At 43.5% G+C, this 18,897-nt stretch overlaps 1 protein-coding gene across 1 annotated transcript in view; it reads left to right on the top strand.

The window, feature by feature from the left end:
• The first annotated feature begins 3,876 nt into the window (after nt 1-3,876).
• The window catches only part of LOC149462676 (protein phosphatase 1H-like), a 99,679-nt gene continuing 84,658 nt past the window's right edge, over nt 3,877-18,897 (top strand). The window contains exons 1-2 of the mRNA XM_089676729.1: nt 3,877-4,127; nt 13,513-14,094. Coding sequence (XP_089532855.1) covers nt 13,838-14,094 — 257 coding nt within the window. The 5' untranslated portion in view covers nt 3,877-4,127; nt 13,513-13,837. The remainder of the gene's footprint in view (nt 4,128-13,512; nt 14,095-18,897) is intronic.

Below are 18,897 nucleotides of genomic sequence, written 5' to 3'. Positions count from 1 at the left end.
TATAGCGCCTACAAACTATGGTATAGATACTGGCTTTTCTTTTATACTAGTAATGGCAGTGATCAGTCACTGATTCATAGTGGGAATGCAGTAATGCGTGTGTGCAGACCCAGAAGAAAGCCACAATGTCCTGGTACATGATTGTGTCTGTATGTACTGCGATGGGTCAGCAAATGGTTAAAGAATAACTAAACTCAACAACAACAGTGCTATAGATTGCAGCTTCCAGTCCTTAGGCTTTATGTACACATGAACTCTCCTAGACATGAAGCTCTCCTGGCACCAGAAAAATGCTAAACACGGCAAAAATGTGTGTAAACGCATTTACCTGCATTTAGGGCTTGGACGTTTATTCATTTGATTGGCCAGAGTATTTTCCACTGACATGGATAAATGCCCAAGTGCTAAACACGGCCTCATTTACACGTGTTTTTGCTGTGTTTAGCATTTTTTGGCCAAATATTCCTCTTTGAACGTGATTCTTCTGTGTTCAGGAGAGAAATGTTTACCTGCCCCTAAACTCTGGTAAAAGCCTATAGGCTTTCATTGAGTTGCGTTCAGGGGCTTTGGCAAAAAACAAATGCCAAAAGATCCTGAGTTTAGGAGCATTAGATGTGGTGGCTGCATTTGTTTTCTATTTTTTTTTTTAATGCTAAGAGCATTTTCTCCTAGATTGTAAACTCGAAAGAGCAGGGCCCTTGACCCCCTCATGTATTGTATTGTTTTGTTACTTTATTGTTTCATGTTCTGTCCCCCACTATAATGTACAGCGCTGGGCAAACCTTTTAGCACTATATAAATACTGTATAATAATAATAATAATTTTCTTCAATTACAGAAAATACCCATTGGTCTTTCCAGACCAATCCCAATCACTTCCTGTGATCTTCACTGAATAATATATTCCTTCCTGATTATCTTCTGTAATCTACCAATTGCCCTTTCATGTAATGGTGATGAGGAGATACAGACATGTTTGTAGCTCATATCAGGAAAGCAGCTTAGGGCAGCGTTTTTCAACCACTGTGCCGCGGCACACTAGTGTGCCGTGAGATATTGTCTGGTGTGCCGTGGGAAAAATTCCAATTTCATCTGTAACATGTGGCTTCGGCTCACAAATAGACCAATCATTAGAATCTAATGATTCAGTGGTCGGCAAGCCGCGGCTCGCGAGCCACATGCGGCTCTTTACCCAGTCTAATGCGGCTCTTCTGTGTGCCGGGCGCCTGCTCCCCTCCCTCCTCTCGGTCGGCCGCTCCCCTGCCTCCTCTCGGTTGGCAGCCCCAAAAGTCCGCGCGGACCTTTTAATCCGGCTTGCGGATGTGGCTGTCAGGATGTGTGTAGGCGGGGCAGCGTGCCGAACGTGAGGGGAGGGGAGCTAGGCTCCTCTCACAGTCCACCCTGAAGACCCGAACGGCGCGGGAAGACAGCGAGAGGAACGCAAAAGGTAAGTGAATTGACACGGGGGACTTGGCTTACTAGAAGGGGGGGGGGGGAATAGTACTGTGGGGGATGAAATACTATATGAGGGATGAATTACTTTATGAGGGATGAAATACTATATGGGGGGATGAAATACTATATGGGGGATGAATTACTATATCAGGGATGAATTACTATATGAGGGATGAAATACTATATGGGGGGATGAAATACTATATGGGGGGATGAAATACTATATGGGGGGATGAATTACTATATGAGGGATGAAATACTATATGGGGGGATGAAATACTATATGAGGGATGAAATACTATATGGGGGATGAATTACTATATGAGGGATGAATTACTGTATGAGGGATGAAATACTATATGGGGGGATGAAATACTATATGAGGGATGAAATACTATATGAGGGGATGAAATACTATATGGGGGGATGAAATACTATATGGGGGATGAAATACTATATGAGGGATGAAATACTATATGAGGGATGAAATACTATATGAGGGATGAATTACTATATGAGGGATGAAATACTATATGGGGGGATGAAATACTATATGGGGGGATGAAATACTATATGGGGGGATGAAATACTATATGAGGGATGAATTACTATGGGGGATGAATTACTATATGGAGGATGAATTACTATATGGGGGATTAATTACTATGCTTACTATGGGGGAATATTACTATACTTACTATGGATGACACATACACATCATTCATCTACTCTTGGTCCGGCCCCCGGGTCCAATTATAAAATACTTTATTATTTCATAATAAAGTAATTATAAAATAATTTCTTTGTGTTTGATTCCTATTCAAGAGAATTACTTTATATATAGTCAATATAGGCACAGAGGTAAATTTTTTTAACATTTTCTAATGGTGGTGTGCCTCGTGATTTTTTTCATGAAAAAAGTGTGCCTTTGCACAAAAAAGGTTGAAAAACACTGGCTTAGGGTGACAACCATGGTTCCCTTCATAGATACAGTGAAGGAGGGAGGTAGCCACCCAGGGTCTGGAAATGTATTACTTGCAGGATTACCAGGTGAAAATAAAGCAAAAGAAGCTTGGAAAAAAAAGAAAAGGAAACAAATGCAGCCACCACACCAAGAACTAATAACCGTGCATTATCTTACATTTTTGATTTGAGGCAGGGGCGGACTGACAACTCATGGGGCCCCCGGGCAATAGGGGATCATGCGGCCCCTGTGTCCTTGCCCAAACTCAAAAAAGCCTATGAAAATAGTACCAGGGGCATCTCATGGGGCCCCCTACTGACCCCGGGCCCTTGGGCAGTGCCCAAGTTTCCAAATGGTCAGCCCGCCCCTGGTTTGAGGTTTAATTTTTTTTTGGGGGGGAGGAGGGAATTAGGCTCCATGTACACTGCAGCTGATAAACTCACGTTTTGGAGTTTTTCTGTGTTTTTTTCAGCAGCCCCTGAACTCTCCCTAATGTTTTCCTATGTGTCCATATACACTATGTTGTTTACAGTCATTTACAGGCAATTGAGTTTACAATCATTTTTTTGAACGCACCAAACTTGCGTTCAGGAGTAGATTTTATCAGCATTTCAAACGCTTGTAAACGTGGCTAACCGCGTTTATAAGCATTTGCGTTGAGAACATTTTTTTTACCTTTCCATTTCCAGATGCTGTCCAGAGTCTTTTTTCATCTTGAAAAATGCATGCAAAGTGTTTTCCCGGTACTCAAATGGACCTGGTACACCATACTTTGAGGTTTCGCATGAAAGAAAATATGTTAGACACTGCTGCAATAATTTCTGCAGCGAAATGAGCTGGAACACATCCAAACACCACAAAAAAAAAAACACAGCTAATTTCAACAAATACTGTTATCTCTGCTTCTGCTCTCTCTATTTCTCTCAAAATGTCTGAAATAGTTAATTTTTTTTTACTGTTTTTCAGTGCATTCTGGGCATTTTGGAAGGTCTCCTGAGGTTATCTTTAAAAAACGCTTCTAAATTCAAATGCGCATAAATGCGGTATGGAAATGCGGCTAAACAGACGTTTTTTAACCTACGTTTTCCAGCAGTCGGTTTCCATCGTTCAGAAGTGTCCTGTGTACATGGAGCCTTACAGGGGTTGTCGATGTCACGCAATTCAGACACGCTATGTATTTGAAATAAGCTAGTGCCCTGCGTTTGGATGAGCAAACTGGAAGACCCCGCGCCATCCAATGAATATTATCTGAATATATATTCTCCAAAGGGTACAGTAATATCCCTCTGTGAGCTGCCAGAAGCAATCAATGACTATGTTTTTGCTATGAAGGTGAAATGTGTTTGTCAATATTTTCGGTGACTTTACAGTACATTTCACCTACAGTTTTCCTGTGCTATCCAACTGCAATTAGCTTGCTGGAGGAAGGAGGAGATAAGAGTGTGTTGGAAGCAGCAAAGCACAGTATAGTGCAGTAGTGGGGGCTGGTGGCTAAGCTCCTCCAGCCCAAGGACAAGCAGAGTGCTGCAGCTCTGCATGCAAGTGCAGTGCTGGTCCCAAAGCACTCAGCAGAAAAACACAGAGGTCATTGGACATCAAATCAGAGAACGCTGAAATCGGACGGATTGCGGCAGGGTGACTCGTCAGCCATCTGTATTTCTGCTGGAGGTCTAAAAAGTAGGCTGCAGGACAGGGAGGAGAGGACAAGGTGAGTCAATGGTCACAAGCCATTCCAGCTATAGGACATGGGCAGAGCCATGTATAGATAAGCTAGGTGTCACCTAGCAGCATATCCGGGTGTCCTTATGCAGAATGCGTGGTCAGTGCAGTTATGTCCCTCTGTGTCAGGTCCCACAAGCTACGCAGATAAGGTTCTGACTTCTCGCACTTCCTATGCACTAAAGTGGTGAAAATTCACTTTGCAAAGAATATCCAATTGTACGTGAGTTATTATAAAACAGGATTTTTGCTTGCATATGATTGGATTTTTTAATAGCTTCAGCTTATTCACTAAGCTAAGGAAAAATTCCCTTGCAAAGTGAAAATTTGCTTTGCAAAGTCAACATGCCTTTAGTAAATCGGGGTCATTGTGACAGCCCTACAAACCCCCCAACCCCCCAATCAACTCCCAGGCTGTTCTTCTATGTACAGAGGGGTCCTGCAGCGTCAGTGCACGCTTGTCGCTCCTTGCAGCCCTTCATCCCTACTCCAGGCAAGGGATCAGATACAACGACGACACCTTCTTCTTGTAGATTTAAAAATATACACACAGATACGCATCACATTCGTCAGCCCAGCCCGACATGTTTCCTCAATAGACTTTTTCAAAGGCTGTCATGTGACTTTCTCTCCTTCATTTAAAAACCCCTTTCAGATGCCCCTCCCTCCTCTGTAGAATTAACCCCGTCTTTACTCTTCGCAGTAAGATGATTGTAGCTGTATCTGTGCGCTATTGTTGAGTACTGTCTGTGATAGCTAACTAACCAGGGGCGGACGGACAACTCATGGGGCCCCCAGGCAATAGGGCCCCTGTGTCTTTGCCCAAACTCAAAAAAGCCTATGAAAAAGGTACCAGGGGCATCTCATGCGGCCCCCTACTGACCCCGGACCCTCGGGCAGTGCCTGAGTTTCCCAATGGTCAGTCCACCCCTGTAACTAACTAAATAGCTAACTAAAGTGGTTGGAAGTCCTCATGCACACTGGACGAATTTACAGCGGCTGTTTTTGGCTTTTGATGGTTTTGATGTTTTTTTCTACAGCCAGTAAACCCCCCAGCATGTTATCCTATGTGTCCATGCACATATAGACTGTAATCAACGTTTTTTGGCTGGAAAAAAAAACAGGACTAGTGGGTTTCTAGAGGAGTTTTTTAGCGGTAAAAATGCTCTAATGCTGCAAAACACGGTAAATCGCTGTAAACTATCGCAAACCGGCGTTTTTGGATGTTTTTTTTCACCCCCCAAATTTTTGGGTGGTAAAAACCACTAAAATATGCAAATGCAGAAAAACGTGGGAAAACGTCACTAAACGCAGCAAAACACCACTAAACGCTAATGCAAAAATGCTAAAAAAAAGCTGAAAAACTCAAGTTTTTAATGTGACTTTACACAGCTAATGTTACCAGCGTTATCAAAACATCCAGTGTGCATGAGGGTTCAGTCATCATGCACACTGGATGTTTTTACAGCTACAGTTTTTGGCTTTTGACATTTTTCTACAGCTAGTGACCCCCCCAGCATGTTATACTATGTGTCCATGCACACATAGATTGTAATCAACGTTTTTGGCTGGAAAAAAACTCAGAACTAGTGGGTTTCTAGAGGAGTTTTTAGCTGTAAAAATGCTCTAATGCTGCAACACACGGTAAATCACGGTAAACTGCCGCAAAGCAGTGTTTTTGGACGTTTTTATTACCCCCCAAATTTTTTTTTTCTAAAAAAACGCTATTAATTGCAAACACGGAAAAACGTGGGAAAACGCCACTGAACACGGCAAAATGCCACTAAACGCTAATGCAAAAATGCTAAAAAAAAGCTGAAAAACTCAAGTTTTTAACGTGAGTATACACAACTAACATTTTGTCGTGGTAAACCACTGTAAACCAGCATTTTTGGATTTTTTTTTACCCCCCCCCAGATCCAGCGATATGAACGACAGCCTCGGCTGTCCCGGGTCTCTGCCTCCTTGTTGGCTGAGACAGCAAGTGAGAGCCATTGGCTCCCACTGCTGTCAATCACAGCCAGTCAGCCAATGAGGAGAGGGGGCAGGGCCAAGCCGCTGCTCCATGTGTGAATGGACACATGGAGCAGCAGTAGGGTTGCCACCTCATCCCTTTAAAACCAAACACATATTAATTACACAGGTTCTGAGGCAAATTTATTTCAGATAAGGCACTATGTGAGTTTAATTACCACCTTAATCAGCCACAGAACCTGTGTAATTAATATGTGTTTGGTTTTAAAGAGATGAGGTGGCAACTCTAAGAAGCGTGTGCCCCCAAAGCAAGCTGCTTGCTGTTGGGGCACCCAACAGACAGGAGGAGCCAGGAGAGCCTGTGGGGGGCCCGAGAAGAGGAGGATACATGCTGTTTCATGCAAAATCACTCCACACAGCAGGTAAATATAGACATGTTTGTTATTCCCCCCCAAAAAAAATGCACCTTTAAAATTGCTTTAAAGTGTATGTAAACTCTGAACAGATCGAACAATAAACTGGATTAATGTTCACTGAATAATTTATTTTTCAAAATTTGGTCACTGCATGGCGGTAGTATCTTTAATACTGCCAAACATTGTTTTGTTTTTCGAAAGCACCAGCAATTTTTGCATAGTGTATGGCCAGCATAACAATAAACATCTCTTATTTGCTCCCTGTCGGTCTAAGTCACGCTAACAACTAGTTTTGACTAGTGTTAGCAGTCTGATGAGTAATACATTTATTACAGGCATTTATATAGTGCCGTAAATTTACGCAGCGCTTAACATATATATTGTACATTCACATCAGTCCCTAACCCTCAAGGGGCGTACAATCTAAGGTCCCTAACTCACATTCATACATACACATACTATTTTATATTTATTACAGGTACTTGTATATCGCCATCAATTTACGCAGCGCTTAACATATACATTGGACATTTACATCAGTCCCTAACCCTCAAGGGGCGTACAATCTAAGGTCCCTAACTCACATTCATACATACACATACTAGGGCCAATTTAGGCTCCGTTCACACCAATGCAGTTTTTTTAGTGCTTTTTGCAGAAACGCACTACAGTTCATTTAACATGCTTTCCTATGGAACATGCTCACATCTATGCTTTTTTTGAGCTGCTGCATTTTTGGAAATGTTCAGGGACTTTTTTAAAAGCAAAAAGCAGTGTTTTTTCGACAATGGAGAAGCTGCTCAAATGCATGGTAGTGCATTTTTGCTGCATTTTGCATTTTGCACTTTTATTCTGCCCAGCAACAATAAAAATTCCACTTTAACAAAAAAAAAGAGCTGAACAAAGTGCACAACACAGTAAAAACTCAAACACGCATCAAAAATGCATGCAGAAAAATGCAAAACAAACTTCAAAAAGCACTGGAAAAAGCATTAAACTCAAAATGCATATATGTGAACCAAGCCAAAGGCTGGACATACATTATACAATTTTCTTGAGAAATTTGCTTTAGATTTACCAAAAAACATATAATAGGAGGTCAAACTTAAACAACACTTTCAATTGTATCCAATTAGGCCGGCCCTTGCACTACTTGAAGGTAAATATAAAGGAAATTGAGCAGACATTGGACAGAAAATTGTATCGTTTATGGTCAGCCTTATGCAGGACATAGACGGGTCGAAAACCGTCCGTTTAAAAAAAAATATATATATATTGGTCGTTCAATAGGCCGACGTTACCACCAATGGTAAAAAAAGTCGGCCGATTTTCATCCCGTCTATGGCCGGCATTTAATTACTTCTGTCCCTTGCAGAGAGCTCCGCTATTACTATATTTGACATGAAAAAGTATTGCGGTTGTAACAATGTATCTATTTGTATACATTTCGGATACAGATCTTTTTATTCAGATACAAATAGATACATTGTTGCAACCACAATACTTTTTCATGTCAAATATAAAAGCGGACTGGAATTCTTATTTTTCTTCTTCTCCTTCTTCTTCTTCTTTTTCTTCTTTTTGCAGGTCACGGCTCATGCGCAGATTTAAAAAAAAAAAAAACGATTGGCCGATTTGCCCATCATTGCCGGGAAAATCGGCTGATCGGCAAAATTGGCCGATTTTTTCCAACTTTACCGATAAAAAAAATGTGCCAAAACCCCGAAAAATGGCCGACCAATTAACCCACTAACGGTGCAAAAATTGGCCGTTTTTTTTTTTCTTGGACGATTTTCGACCCATCTATGGCCTGCATTAGACAGGAGCCAATTAACCTACCAGCATGTCTTTGGAGTGTGGGAGGAAACCCATGCAGCCACAGGGAGAACATGCAAACTTGGATTCAAGCCAATGACCCTAGTACTGCCAGGTGGAACTGCTAACCATTTAGCCACTGTGCTGCCCATAAGTCCCTGCTTACACTGGATGCGAATTGGCATGTGATTTACAAGTCATGCGACTTGCAAATCACATGCCAAGTCACGCCCTATTGTCCGCAATTAGACCGGTCATATCAATGAGGTTCCAACTTGGTCAGAGCCACACCGATTTCTAAAGTAGTACGTGCACTACTCTTGGTGCGACTTGCATAGACATCTGATGTCTTGCAAATCGCACCTGAAATCGGCATGTCATCCAACGTTGAAATTGTGCGACTTCACTGTACGCCACATGATTTCAAAGTAGGTTTTGTTGTGACCAGGGTGTTAGAAGGCCTGTTTCTAAACAGGGCTGACTAAGCCCTACACATACAGCCACTCACAGTCCCATGCAGGCTGTTCTGCAGATGGTAGGGAGGTGTTATGTCACCTCCTGTTTTAACCCCTAAAAATCTGCATTGCACCTAGTTGTGGTGTGGCCTCATTCACTTGAATGGGTCGCATTCAGCAGGCAATACTGCCTTCCAAGAGCACGAGGGGGTTTAATTCTTCATGATTTAAATCACTAGTGAAAAGGCTCAATTTAATTCATAATTTTTAAAAAGCACCTGTCATCTCTGTCCTGCAGTGGCTCCTCCTCTGACCCACTGTTGACTCACCAACAGTCCCATTCACTTTAATGAGACAGCTGGTGCTGCTGCAGTGACACAACAAGGTAAGGGACATGGTGGCAGCAGGTGAGTGCATGCCCGCTAACAGGCGCTGCCATGATGGATCTAAAATGACAGGTGCTCTTTAAATGTAAGGAATCCGACTTATTCTTGCTGGCAGTTAGAACCTTTAATATTTTCAAACCAAATGAAGGTTTCCTTTTTAGAATATAAGCTGTCAGGTTAGTAAAACAGCGATATCAGAACCAATTTTAGGTTAATAGGTTATTCACACATAGCTGGAGAACTACTCAAATTCTTTTATTTCATGTTTTTTTCCCATGGTTACTAATACTATGAGATTGTGTGAATGCATCAATGCAGTGCATGTTATCTCAGCTTGCAGAGCTTGGATTCATTGAATGAGTTTACCAAAAATGTAAATATTGCAGAATATACAGCCTCATGCTACATAACTAAGCTCCATTTCATGCTGAGTAAACTAAATTATTAATGTAGCTTAGGCGGAGCTCCACCCAAAAGGGGAAGTTCCGCTTTAAGCTTTTGTCCCCCACTCCCCATTAAGGATTGGCACCTTTGGGGAGCAGGTACCAGAATTTGCAGGTACCCGCTCCCACTTCCGCTGTGATCACCTAGGCGATTGGAAGCAGAAGTTCTCCTCCCCCCCCTCCCTCCACATAGTCTTCTGGGACATGTGACAGGTCCCAGAAGACTACAGGGTCATTTACAAAGCGCAGCGCTTCTCGCACATGCGTTTTGTGAATGCGCTGGCATCTTCAGTGTGGGCGCCCGGCTGTGACAGCTGCAAGCTGTTGCAGCCAGGTGCCCACACTGAAGATGCTGGCGCCAGGGATAGAAGACAGCCGGTGAAACCAGCCATGGTGAGGACACCGCTGGGCCGAGGGACAGGTAAGTCTCTGTATTTTAAAAGTCAGCAGCTTTTTGTATCTGTTGACTTTTATTAATTTTTTTCAGGTGGAACTTTGCTTTAAATAGAAAACTATCTTTAGATTTTTACTCCAAAAGCATGTTATTAAAATAAATTTGATAAAAATAAAACAAATCTGATTTAAATAAAAAAAATCTATTTTTTTTAATACAACAATTTTTATCAACCCTGCAAAGAAAACATTGCATCTGTGTTGTGTACACCCCTATCTGCTGCCTTTATAGTTTAAGGTGGGGCAGTTGTGGGTCGGTGTTAAAAAAAATGCAAGCTCCTGAACCTCTCCATTTCCCACTCTTTTCCAATTGTTTGGCATAAACAGTGCATGTTAGTTGTTGTCATGTACAGGGGCGGACTGACAACTCATGGGGCCCCCGGGCAATAGGGGATCATAGGGCCCCTGTGTCCTTGCCCAAACTCACAAAAGCCTATGAAAAAGGTACCAGGGGCATCTCATGGGCCCCCTACTGACCCCGGGCCCTCAGGCAGTGCCTGAGTTTCCAAATGGTCAGTCCGCCCCTGGTCATGTACACTGCTTTATGCACACCAGTAATACCATAGTCCAGGGGTGGCTAACCTGTGGCTCTCCAGCTGTTGTGGAACTACATTTCCCATGAGGCATTGCAAAGATGGGAAGTTACTGACTTGCAGAGGCATGATGGAACTTGTAGTCCTGCAGCAGCTGGAGAGCCGCAGGTTGGCCACCCCTGCCATAGTCTATAGTGAATCTTTGAAGCAGGCAAGAGGTGATAGCTATGTTCCTACATACAGCGGGACCATGGCATACAAACATAGCCACCGTCTAACAGGAAGTCAGGTCACAGCAGCAAAAAAAGGGAATTAGGAGGAGGCTGAGAGCAATAGAAAGACTTTTTTTTTTTTTATTTAAGAATACCAGTAAGTTGCAGTGCTATCACATTTTGTTCTTGGGTTTACATTTTTGGACATGCTTGGACCTAAGAAAAAGGGGAAATGCAACCCAAAAGCATGAAAATGCCTGTAAAGTAACTGCAAAATTAAAAAACGTTCACAGAGTACATGACTGTGCTCTTAGCAATAAACATCTTTTCTTTGCCATTTTATTTATGCAACAAAGTTTCTTTTTTCAAAAAAAACATCTACAAATGGTAACCGTTCTTCAATCATGGAGTCAATTACTTTGTAAACTATTACAATACTTACATGTCCGCTACAAAATACAGTATGTGATCTACAAATACCCCTTACCATTCTTCACACATCATGCTAGTTACTTTTGAATCTGTAACAAGACTTATAACTGACAATATTTGCATTTTCTTTAATACTTCTGCATCTAATATACCTAGATCTACTGTATATTTGCTCAATAAAGCAACTGAGATCCAGTTCCATATTTAGACTGTTTGGGGTTGATGTAATGATCTGTGTATCCAGTCCATCGCTTACCTGCATTCTTTTCATACGTGTCCCTCGCCAATGTTTTTCCAAATTGTAAACTATGCTTTATGTTCAGCCAGGAGGTGGTAAAAACAGGCAGTTGAGCCAAGGTATTACTGCCACTGACTTTCCACCTAAAGAAGAATAGCCACTCAGAATTGTACAGATGCTGTGATGCTTTGCTTTGGAAAAAATCATCATGCATCACTTTTCAGAGGGGAGGCATGTCTAAAGGAGGTCACCTCCTCTACGCCAGGGTTAATACAGGCTAGAGGAGGTGACATCAGAGAATAATGGATCACTTTTCAGAGGGGAGGTATGTCTGAAGGAGGTCGCCTCCTCTACGCCAGGGTTAATACAGGCATAGAGGAGGTGACATCAGAGAATAATGGATCACTTTTCAGAGGGGAGGCATGTCTGAAGGAGGTCACCTCCTCTACGCCAGGGTTAAAACAGGCGTAGAGGAGGTGACATCAGTGGATTATTGATCACTTTTCAGAGGGGAGGTATATCTGAAGGAGGTCACCTCCTCTACGCCAGGGTTAATATAGACGTAGAGGAGGTGACATCAGAGAATAATGGATCACTTTTCAGAGGGGAGGCATGTCTGAAGGAGGTCACCTCCTCTACGCCAGGGTTAAAACAGTCCTAGAGGAGGTGACATCAGTGGATTATTGATCACTTTTCAGAGGGTAGGCATATCTGAAGGAGGTCACCTCCTCTACGCCAGGGTTAATATAAACGTAGAGGAGGTGACATCAGTGGATCATGGATCACTTTTCAGAAGGGAGGCATGTCTATAGGAGGTCACCTCCTCTACGCCAGGGTTAATACAGGCATAGAGGAAGTGACATCAGAGAATCATGGAACACTTTTGAGAGGGGAGGCATGTCTGAAGGAGGTCACCTCCTCTACGCCAGGGTTAATACAGGCGTAGAGGAGGTGACATCAGTGGATCATTGATCACTTTTTAAAGGGGAGGCATGTCTAAAGGAGGTCACCTCCTCTACGCCAGGGTTAATACAGACGTAGAGGAAGTGACATCAGAGAATCATGGAACACTTTTGAGAGGGGAGGCATGTCTGAAGGAGATCACCTCCTCTACGCCAGGGTTAATATAAACGTAGAGGAGGTGACATCAGTGGATCATGGATCACTTTTCAGAAGGGAGGCATGTCTATAGGAGGTCACCTCCTCTACGCCAGGGTTAATACAGGCATAGAGGAGGTGACATCAGAGAATAATGGATCACTTTTTAGAGGTGAGGCATGTCTGAAGGAGGTCGCCTCCTCTACGCCAGGGTTAATACAGGCGTAGAGGAGGTGACATCAGTGGATCATTGATCACTTTTCAAAGGGGAGGCATGTCTAAAGGAGGTCACCTCCTTTACGCCAGGGTTAATACAGGCGTAGAGGAAGTGACATCAGTGGATCATCGATCACTTTTCAGAGGGGAGGCATGTCTGAAGGAGATCTTAAAGCCCAACTCTGGGTGGAATAAAAAAAAAAAATTTTTGTAGTGGATTCCTCGCATTACAAGTACTTTTTACAACTAGGAGAAGATGAGAAAGCTGCATTACGTACCTTAGCCCTACTCTGGCACTGTCATGCTCTCCCCCTGGCTCCCTGGGCTGTGAATAGTCCTACAACATCATTGCGCACGATGTGCTATTAACCCTGCATTGTACCAGAGGAGGCAGGCACGTGACAGCAGCCATAAGTGCCTTAGAGATGAGCATTTAACCCCTTCAGTGTGTCTGGGCCTACTGCAAGTGTAGTATTTCTTTTGTGCCTAAAGTTGGGCTTTAAAAAATGTGCTGAGAAACGAATTCTTTTTTTTTCCTGTTTTTAGTAATAGTAGTTGTGGTTCTTCCTACATAATACTTCCCACATGAGCATTCCACATACTGCATGTTCCATGTGATGATGAATTGTTTCATTTCTCTTTCCTCATCCCCATCTTGAACTGCAATGATCTGCTTTCCCTTGTCTTTACATTGACTTTGCAGGACCTGAGAGTACACAGAGGAACAGCCCAGGAGCTGACAGAGGAGGAGTTTTATCAGGCTCTGTATGACTGACACTGGGTGTGCATCCACTACTGTTGGTAAGCTGACTTGCTTTGAGCAGTGCGGGAGCTTAGGACATCTCAACCAGCATGACTTGTGAGAATTAACACTGTGATCTGAGCTGGAGCATTAGTATACAGCTGGGAGCCTGCTGCTGGAGGAGACTTCATATAGACTGACTGTACACCTGTGCCTGCGTCTCTAGAGCACAGCTGGATGTCCCATTCTGCCCCCAGCCTTCCTTCTCCACTCTTACTGCCTGGTGATGATTAGTAAGGTCAAAGCGGCTGTATCAGGGCTGGTGGGGTCACTGTCCAACAAGCCCAGTGCATTGCCTGGCCCCTCTACCCCTGAGAAGGAGCCCCCCGTGACTGCTGTTGTTGCAAAACCTCAGCCCCCCTGCAGGCCCCCATTCTTAAAGTTGTCTCCGGAGGAGATCCACAAATTGGGCGACCACAATAGTCGGATTGTTCTGTGTCTGAAATCCCCTGAAGAGCTGTACTGGGGCACTGGCTACGCTGAGTAAGTACACCTTCAATATATTATTTTATATGCTTGTGTTTCTCAATATTATAATAGCATGTGATGATGATGATGACGATGTTATCTGATAAGTCGTGTCTGAATCAGGTGCCACATTGGGGCCACAATTTTTGATCTTTTTACTGCTTCTTTTTTTATGTATGATTGTTGAGTACACCAGTCACCTATTGTCATTAGAACTTGACATTTGCAGCTGTGAGTGTCTAGGTGCAGCCATAGGCCACGTCCAGGTCTCCGGCAGCAGCAGGTATTCATGGCTGTCCGCACAGCCAGCGAATACCTGCGGTGATCACTGCTGGACCCACACAAAGGGGTTGATTTACTAAATGCAAATAAATGACGAATGCCATGCATCTCTGCCAGCGGAACCTGTTAAATATGTTTATCAAGTACATATTGGGACTGATTTACTAAATGCAAATAAATGACGAATGCCATGCATCTCTGCCACCGGAACCTGTTAAATGTGCTTATCAAGTACATATTGGGGCTGATGTACTAAAGGCAAATAGGCTGTGCACCGCAAGTGCACTCTAAGTGCACTCAAAAGTGTACTGCAAGTGCAGTTGTTCTAGATCTGAGGGGAACATGTAAGGAAAATAAGAAAAAAAAGCATTTTTGCTTGCACGTGATTGGATGAAAGAAATCAGTAGAGCTTTGCGTCATTTCAGAGCTTCCCCTTGGATATAAAGCAACTGTGCTTGAAGTGCACAGCCTATTTGCCTTTAGTAAATCAACCCTAAAGTGTGTCCAGCAGCAGTCGCTGCAGGTAACCTCTGGCTGTACAGAAAGCTGCAAATAGCTGTGGCCAACAGCGACCTCTCATTATAATGAACAGTGCTGTGGTCCGCACCTAACCGATTAGAGCTGCAGCCTAAATTGCCAGTGTGAAGGTGGCCTCAACCTCACTATACAGGTGAAACTCGAAAAATTAGAATATTGTGCAAAAGTTCATTTATTTCAGTAATGCAACTTAAAAGGTGAAACTAATATATGAGATAGACTCATTACATGCAAAGCAAGATAGTTCAAGCCGTGATTTGTCATAATTGTGATGATTATGGCTTACAGCTCATGAAAACCCCAAATCCACAATCTCAGAAAATTAGAATATTACATGCAATCAATAAAACAAGGATTGTACATAGAACAATATTGGACCTCTGAAAAGTATAGGCATGCATATGTACTCAGTACTTGGTTTGGGCCCCTTTTGCAGCAATTACTGCCTCAATGCGGTGTGGCATGGAAGCTATCCACCTGTGGCACTGCTGAGGTGTTATGGAAGACCAGGATGCTTCAATAGCGGCCTTCAGCTCTTCTGCATTGTTCGGTCTCATGTCTCTCATCTTTCTCTTGGCAATGCCCCATAAATTCTCTATGGGGTTCAGGTCAGGCGAGTTTGCTGGCCAATCAAGCACAGTAATCCCACGGTCATTGAACCAGGTTTTGGTGCTTTTGGCAGTGTGGGCAGGTGCCAAGTCCTGCTGGAAAATGAAGTCAGCATCCCCATAAAGCTCGTCTGCGGAAGGAAGCATGAAGTGCTCCAAAATCTCCTGGTAGACGGCTGCGTTGACCCTGGACTTAATGAAGCACAGTGGACCAACACCAGCAGATGACATGGCTCCTCAAATCAACACAGACTATGGAAACTTCACGCTGGACTTCAAGCATCTTGCAGTGTGTGCCTCTCCATTCTTCCTCTATACTCTGAGTCCTTGGTTTCCAAATGAGATGCAAAAGTTGCTCTCATCAGAAAAGAGATCTTTGGGCCACTGAGCAACAGACCAGGTCTGTTTTTCTTTAGCCCAGGTAAGACGCTTCTGACGTTGTTTGTTGTTCAGGAGCGGCTTGACAAGAGGAATACGACATTTGAAGCCCATGTCCAGGATCCATCTGTGTGTGGTGGCTCTTGATGCACTCACTCCAGCCTCAGTCCACTCCTTGTGAAAGTCCCCAACACTTTTGAATGGCCTTTTCCTGACAATCCTCTCCAGGCTGCGGCCATCCCTGCTGCTTGTGCACCTTTCTCTTCCACACTTTTCCCTTCCACATAACTTTCTATTAATGTGCTTTGATACAGCACTTTGGGAACATCCAACTTCTTTTGCAATTACCTTTTGAGGCTTTCCCTCCTTATGGAGGGTGTCAATGATGGTTTTCTGCACAACTGTCAGGTCAGCAGTCTTTCCCATAATTGTGATTCCTACTGAATCAGACTGAGAGACCATTTAAAGGCTCAGGAACCCTTTGCAGGTGTTATGGCTTAATTAGCTGATTAGAGTGGGACACTTTGAACCTAGAATATTGCACCTTTTCACAATATTCTAATTTTCTGAGATTGTGGATTTGGGGTTTTCATGAGCTGTAAGCCATAATCATCACAATTATGACAAATCACGGCTTGAACTATCTTGCTTTGCATGTAATGAGTCAATCTCATATATTAGTTTTACCTTTTAAGTTGCATTACTGAAATAAATGAACTTTTGCACCATATTCTAATTTTTCGAGTTTCACCTGTAGAAGCTCTGCAAGCCATGTAGTGAGCGGGCATAGCAGCCCTTTCATTTGAATGAGTTGCCGGGCTCCTGAAAATGTAGTAAAAAGGTCCCTGCATCATTTTTGGAATTGCAGCCTGCACAGAAACCACAAGTTAGTACAGGTTTAAATCTGAATTCTGTGAAAAAGGAAAAGCCTTCCCTTGCAATGGGGTTGAATCTGCACTGGATGCACTACTTACCTCATTTGCTGCTCCCACAGATTCCTTCATGTTGCAGCCTCTGGCTGTCTAAGGTCCTCTGATGTCATCAAGATTGATGCAAGTACCATAGCCCTGCATTGGAAGTGAGAATGCCAGTGGACAGCCCACTGCTAGAGCATAGGGGATAGGGGAACACTGTTTGCTGGGGAAATGAGAATCTGGCAATTAACCACTTTAGCACTGCCCTATAGCAGAAATACTGCTACAGGGTGGCAGCTGTGTGCAAAATTATGCATATGCATGTGATTTTGCATTTCTATTCGTGGCCGCAGCTGTCAATCACCGGGTCCCAGACGGTGATTACTTGCCAGCGCCGGTGATTGACGAGCATATATAATGGGGGGGGGAGAACTGTTTGTAAACAAAAGAGTTCTCTCCCCTGTCAGCTCCTGCACACTGCTTTGTATGGCTGTGCATAGCAAAATGCACACAGTTAACCCTTTGTTTGCCCCACATGTTAACCCCTTCCTGCCCAGTACCATTAGTACAGTGTCAGTGCTTTTTATTAGCACTGATCACTGTATTGGTGTCACTGGGGATGTCAGTAACAGTTAGTCAGTTCCCCCCCAGTGTCAGAATGCCCGCCGCAGTCCTGCTATAAGTTGCTGATTGCCGCCATTAGTAGTAAAAAAAAAAAAAAAGCCCAGTATATATACCGCCATTTGTAAACGCTATAACTTTCACCTAAACCAATTAATTTACACGTATTGGGATTTTTTTAGCAAGGACATGTAGCAGAATACATTTTGGCCTACATTTATGAGGACATTTGATTTTTTTAATTTATTGCTGTTTAATAGCAAAAAAGTAAAAAATATAATTTTTCTCTCAAAATTGGCGGTCTTTTTTTATAGCGCAAAAAAATAAAAAATACCCAGGTGATCAAATACCACCGAAAGAAAGTTAAATTCGTGGGGAAGAAAGGACGTAAACTTCATTTGGGTGCAGTGTTGCATGACCACGCAATTGTCAGTTAAAGTAATGCAGCGCCTGAACACAAAAAATGGCCTGGTCAGGAAGGGGGGTAAATCCTCAGGAGGGCAAGTGGTTCTGCAGTTCTTTGGGCATCCCATATTCTCCTAGACCCCATCCAAGTTCTTAACCAAGCTCAAGGACTGTTCTTTGGCTCCAGTGTGCAAAGTGTGGGAAATGCGTGTTGCCTGGCTGTGCAGAGCATAGGGGGACCCAAATCAAATCCACAAGCCCCTAAGGGGATAGTGCTACATATATCAATTAGAGGGGATAGGAAAAGGTAGTGCAGATCTATATCACTTATTGTTATAATAAGGCCCTTGTAACCTGGTTGCCTGAGATTTAGAATTCCTGCAAGGAGCAGACAAACACCCTTCAGCTGGTACATTAGCGTGCAGGTTTCTGCTCTATCTCCTATTATGAATCTATGATTAGCAGTCATCCTATCAATTTGTGGGGAAAAAAGGACGTAAATTTCATTTGGATACAGTGTTGCATGACCGCGCAATTGTCCATTAAAGTAACGCAGCGCCGTAATGCAAAAAATGGCCTGGTCAGGAAGGGGGGTAAATCCTCAGGAGGGCAAGTGGTTAAAAGGGCTTTTACTGTCCCCTAGCCTAGACCAAAGAAGTAGTTAACCCTTGCAGTGCGAGGGCAGTCCCACTGCAAGGGAAGACATTTAGGCTCCATATACACAGGCAGAAGCGGCGGACTGACAACTCATGGGGCCCCCGGGCAATAGGGGATCATGGGGTCCCCGGGCAATAGGGGATCATGGGGTCCCTGTGTTCTTGCCCAAACTCAAAAAAGCCTATGAAAAAGGTACCAGGGGCATCTCATGGGGCCCCCTACTGACCCCGAGCCCTCGGGCAGTGCTCGAGTTTCCAAATGGTCAGTCCGCCCCTGACAGGCAGTTACACATACTGCAATTTCTAGCGGCAAGAATCTGTGGATTTCTGCAGCTGGAACTGACAGATGTGTCCGAATAGCTGTGTACAATGTGTTTCCAGCCAAGATCATCACAGGTAATCATTTGCCGCGTGAAT

The sequence above is a fragment of the Staurois parvus genome, unplaced genomic scaffold (genome assembly GCF_062004578.1).
Source record: "Staurois parvus isolate SC_StPar_1 unplaced genomic scaffold, SC_StPar_1.0 ptg000172l, whole genome shotgun sequence".
In the NCBI taxonomy this organism is placed as follows: domain Eukaryota; kingdom Metazoa; phylum Chordata; class Amphibia; order Anura; family Ranidae; genus Staurois; species Staurois parvus.
This window is presented reverse-complemented; position numbering and strand designations above follow the sequence as displayed.